Source organism: Lactuca sativa, chromosome 3, assembly GCF_002870075.4.
Source record: "Lactuca sativa cultivar Salinas chromosome 3, Lsat_Salinas_v11, whole genome shotgun sequence".
Taxonomy (NCBI): Eukaryota; Viridiplantae; Streptophyta; class Magnoliopsida; order Asterales; family Asteraceae; genus Lactuca; species Lactuca sativa.
In genome coordinates this window covers 55,418,655-55,422,664 of record NC_056625.2, presented here as the reverse complement: position 1 = coordinate 55,422,664, position 4,010 = coordinate 55,418,655, and the positions used below count along the sequence as shown (strand labels likewise).

General features: G+C 38.0%; 1 protein-coding gene across 1 annotated transcript; it reads left to right on the top strand.

Moving 5' to 3' along the window:
- The first annotated feature begins 1,421 nt into the window (after positions 1–1,421).
- LOC111914494 (cell division cycle 20.2, cofactor of APC complex) lies at positions 1,422–3,645 on the top strand. The gene is made up of 5 exons (XM_023910234.3): positions 1,422–1,842; positions 1,964–2,236; positions 2,326–2,595; positions 2,682–3,263; positions 3,367–3,645. Exons 1-5 carry the CDS (start codon positions 1,747–1,749, stop codon positions 3,508–3,510), a joined length of 1,365 nt encoding a protein of 454 aa, XP_023766002.1. The 5' UTR covers positions 1,422–1,746; the 3' UTR covers positions 3,511–3,645.
- Positions 3,646–4,010: the final 365 nt, after the last annotated feature.

The window sequence follows — 4,010 nt, the reverse complement described above, 5'->3', positions numbered from 1 at the left end:
CTGAAAAGCATGATATGACAATTAGGGTGGCATGGCGCGAGCCTTGATCCTGGTCCACGATTATTTTGTTGCCTAGTGGTAGCAACGCAAGCAAGGGCTTATCATAGCGTGTTGACCTGTATGACCATTGACTTTGACTTGACCATTAACTATTTACTTTTGGTCAAACTATGAAAGATATGAGTTTTAGATTAAGGATTAGTACATGTGTAACGACGTAAATTTCAAAACAATTTTTCACATTTTAAAAACACACTTTCATTCATAATTATTATATAATGTCATTGTATCACATAAAAATCTATAACATCACATCCCAAGATCATAACATATAAAACTCCTCATGTGTGTGTACTGATCAAGCCGGCGCCTTCCCGCGATCCTCACTGGTACCTGAAACACATCACACAACACTGTAAGCATAAATGCTTAGTGAGTTCCCCAAAATACCACATACAACACGTACGCCTTTCTAGGCCATAGCTCTGTGGAACCTTCCGGTCTAAGTGTCTCATGGGACTTCCGTCCCGAATCCCGGTAGACTTTCCGGTCCTACCCGTACCGACCTTCCGGTCCGTAACCTCTTGACCTTCCGGTCCATGTCCTCTTGACCTTCCAGTCCTTATCATACATAGCATACATAACACATACATATCACATATCAGCATATAGCACATATATCTTATAGCATATAAGACCTTCCGGTCACACTTAGGTACCCTTCCAGGGACCATTCGTGTAATTTACTCCTTATTCCGCTTTACCAAAATTTCTATGTGCACTTCAAAAGTTCAATCTGGGAACTATAGTCAAGTGGTGTGTTTCGGGATCTAACCGATATGGAACCCATGTAATTTAGACGTGTTTTTGGGTTTTTTTCTTCTTATATCAAGGAGCTTGCATATTGTCAACCAATGATTAGAATTAATGGCACACAAATTGGTTTTGTACCTAAAACATTGTTGGCTTTGTACCTACGAATTGGGTTTAATTTAAAATATTGTTTGTTGGTTTTAATTTAAGATGTTTGATGGTTTAGATTAAAAAAATCGTTGGTTTTTATGAGAAGTTGGTTTAGATTCAAATAAATTGTTTGTTATAATCATGTTTGTTAAAAAAATTGATAAACGTTACTAGCAAAAAGTTACAAAAAAAAAAGTTAAAAAAGATTGTAGTAAATAATAATAATAATAATAATAATAATAATAATAATAATAATAATAATAATGTTAAAACCATAACTATGTAGTAAATACTTTTAAATTGTGATTACATGGTAAATATTCTTTTAAAAAACATCCTTATGGTCTTGAGCATTGAGGTCGTAATTCTGGGCTTGGCCCATTGGTGTGTTTCCCTGCCAGTTTACAAATGTCCCCTCCCCGCCAAGGGTATATCCGTAACAATATTTACAACGGTTGTATTCCAGCCTTTACTAGCCGTTTAATCTTCGTCGCCGCAAACCACCAGAAAACACCATCAAAACCCTAGTTCTTCATATATATGAACCCCTAATTGCTCATTTGCTTAATCACACACGCATTAATCGCTCTCTCTTGATCCTGCTCTCGCATCGCTTTCTAGCAATTAACGATCTCACTAAGCTCTTTAATTTTCTTTTTCCATTCTTTTATCGTTTAATTGCTGATTTCTGTTCGTAGCTTCTTCGTCTAATCTCTTTGTGTTGCAGGATTTTTGGATTTCTTTATCTTACTTTTTATATATATACTTGTTATTTCTAACGTTATGGATGCAGGATCTGTAAGTTCATCGGCTACCAAGTCACACTCACGATGCCCCCTTAAGGAGCAATACCTTCAAAGAAGAAATTCTAGAGAAAACGTAATCACCTCTCTTTTCATTGGCAATATTATCTAATTTTGTTGATTATATTGTTGGTTACTGGAATCAATGGTTTTATTGTGGTTTACTGAATTGGTTTTTTTTAATCGATTGTGTGTAGTTGGATAGATTCATACCGAATAGATCAGCGATGGATTTTGATTACGCTCGTTACATGCTAACGGAAGCCAAAAAAGGTAAGGAAAATCCAATGGCGAGCTCACCTTCAAAGGAAGCATACAGGAAGCATTTAGCAGAAACCTTCAACATGAACAGAACAAGGATTCTAGCTTTCAAAAACAAGCCACCAACACCCACAGATGCCATTCCTAACAACTGCTCTACTTCCTTTCAACAATCAAAACCAGTAAAAGCTCGTAGATACATTCCTCAGGTAATTAACATCCATTCATTTACAAAACCCATTTCTTTTCAGATCCAAATTCAACTACTAAATTTCTCATTTCTGTTTTGGACATATAGACTTCCGAAAGGACATTGGATGCTCCAGATCTTGTAGATGATTACTACCTAAACTTATTGGATTGGGGAAGCAGCAATGTCCTTGCTATCGCTTTAGGAAACACAGTGTATCTATGGGACGCTACAGATGGAAACACCTCTGAACTCGTTACAGTAGATGACGAAGCTGGCCCTGTTACAAGTGTCAAATGGGCACCCGATGGTCAACACATCTCCATCGGCCTAAACAATTCCGATATCCAACTCTGGGATTCTACCTCAAACAGATTGGTAATAATCAAATAAAGACAATAAATAAACTACGATTCTCAGATCTTGTGTTTTCTTTCATTAACGTTTTGTGAATATTTTTCCAGTTGCGTACATTGAAAGGTGGACACCAATCTCGAGTTGGAGCCCTAGATTGGAACAACCATGTTCTAACCACAGGAGGAATGGATGGGAGAATAGTAAACAACGACGTCAGAATAAGATCGCACATAGTCGAAACCTACACCGGACATCACCAAGAAGTTTGCGGGTTGAAATGGTCTGCTTCAGGTCAACAGTTAGCTAGTGGTGGAAACGACAACCTTCTTCACATATGGGACAGATCAATGGCTTCTGCTAATGCTCCGACTCAATGGCTTCACAGGCTCGAGGATCACACGGCTGCAGTGAAGGCGCTTGCGTGGTGCCCGTTTCAGGCGAACTTGCTTGCATCCGGAGGTGGTGGTGGGGACAAGTGTATAAAGTTTTGGAACACGCACACGGGTGCTTGTTTGAACTCGGTGAACACAGGGTCACAAGTGTGTGCGCTTTTATGGAACAAAAATGAGCGGGAGCTTTTGAGTTCGCATGGGTTTACGGAGAATCAACTGACTCTTTGGAAGTACCCATCCATGGTTAAGATGGCGGAGCTCACTGGTCATACATCACGAGTTCTTTTCATGGCACAGGTATATATATATATGTGTGTGTATACAGTTGTTGTAGAATGTAGAGAGTAGTTGAATTTGTTTTTGTAAGTTTTTATTAACAATGATGATAACATGTTTACAGAGTCCGGATGGATGTACAGTTGCATCTGCAGCAGGAGATGAGACGTTGAGATTTTGGAATGTTTTTGGGAGCCCGGAAGTAGCTGCCAAAGCCGCTCCCAAGGCTGCAACTGAGCCATTTGCTCACTTGAACCGCATTCGTTGATTGATAGAGTCATTAATGCAAAATGTATAAATTTGAATTCTATTTCATTGATGCAAAATGTAAATTGATGTCAGGATAGTTATGTAAATTGTAGTAAGTTTGTTTATGTTATTCACAAGACACCTTGTTTTTCTCTGTTGTTGTCGTGTTCATATGTTTGTTCATAGCTTTACCTAAACAGAGTTTTTCTTTTTAATGCTATATACTAGTATTTCTTAATTGGTTGGAGTATTGTTTTATTTTTCGGGTTGAATCCCATCTCTATAAGTTGCATGATGAAACACTTGTTGAAGTGGTCAAAAGAAGCAATATGTTTTTTTTACTTGGTGGATGAAGGATTTAGGCTAAAACTTCTTTGGAAACAATCTTTCTGCACACCCATATTACACTTGAGACTCGGGGTTTTGCTGTTGTTTTTAAGTTTTATCAAAAAAGGCGAAACTTTCATTTTGATGGCTTGCAAAGAGTGTTGAAATCCAAGTGTACAGCATTGATTCAAC

Bases quoted from the DNA above. Each gene is read 5' to 3' on its own strand.
- LOC111914494 (XM_023910234.3), top strand. From the start codon at position 1,747: ATGGATGCAGGATCTGTAAGTTCATCGGCTACCAAGTCACACTCACGA. The intron at 1,843-1,963 runs GTAATCACCTCT...GATTGTGTGTAG, and splicing joins GAAGAAATTCTAGAGAAAAC to TTGGATAGATTCATACCGAA. The intron at 3,264-3,366 runs GTATATATATAT...ACATGTTTACAG, and splicing joins GAGTTCTTTTCATGGCACAG to AGTCCGGATGGATGTACAGT.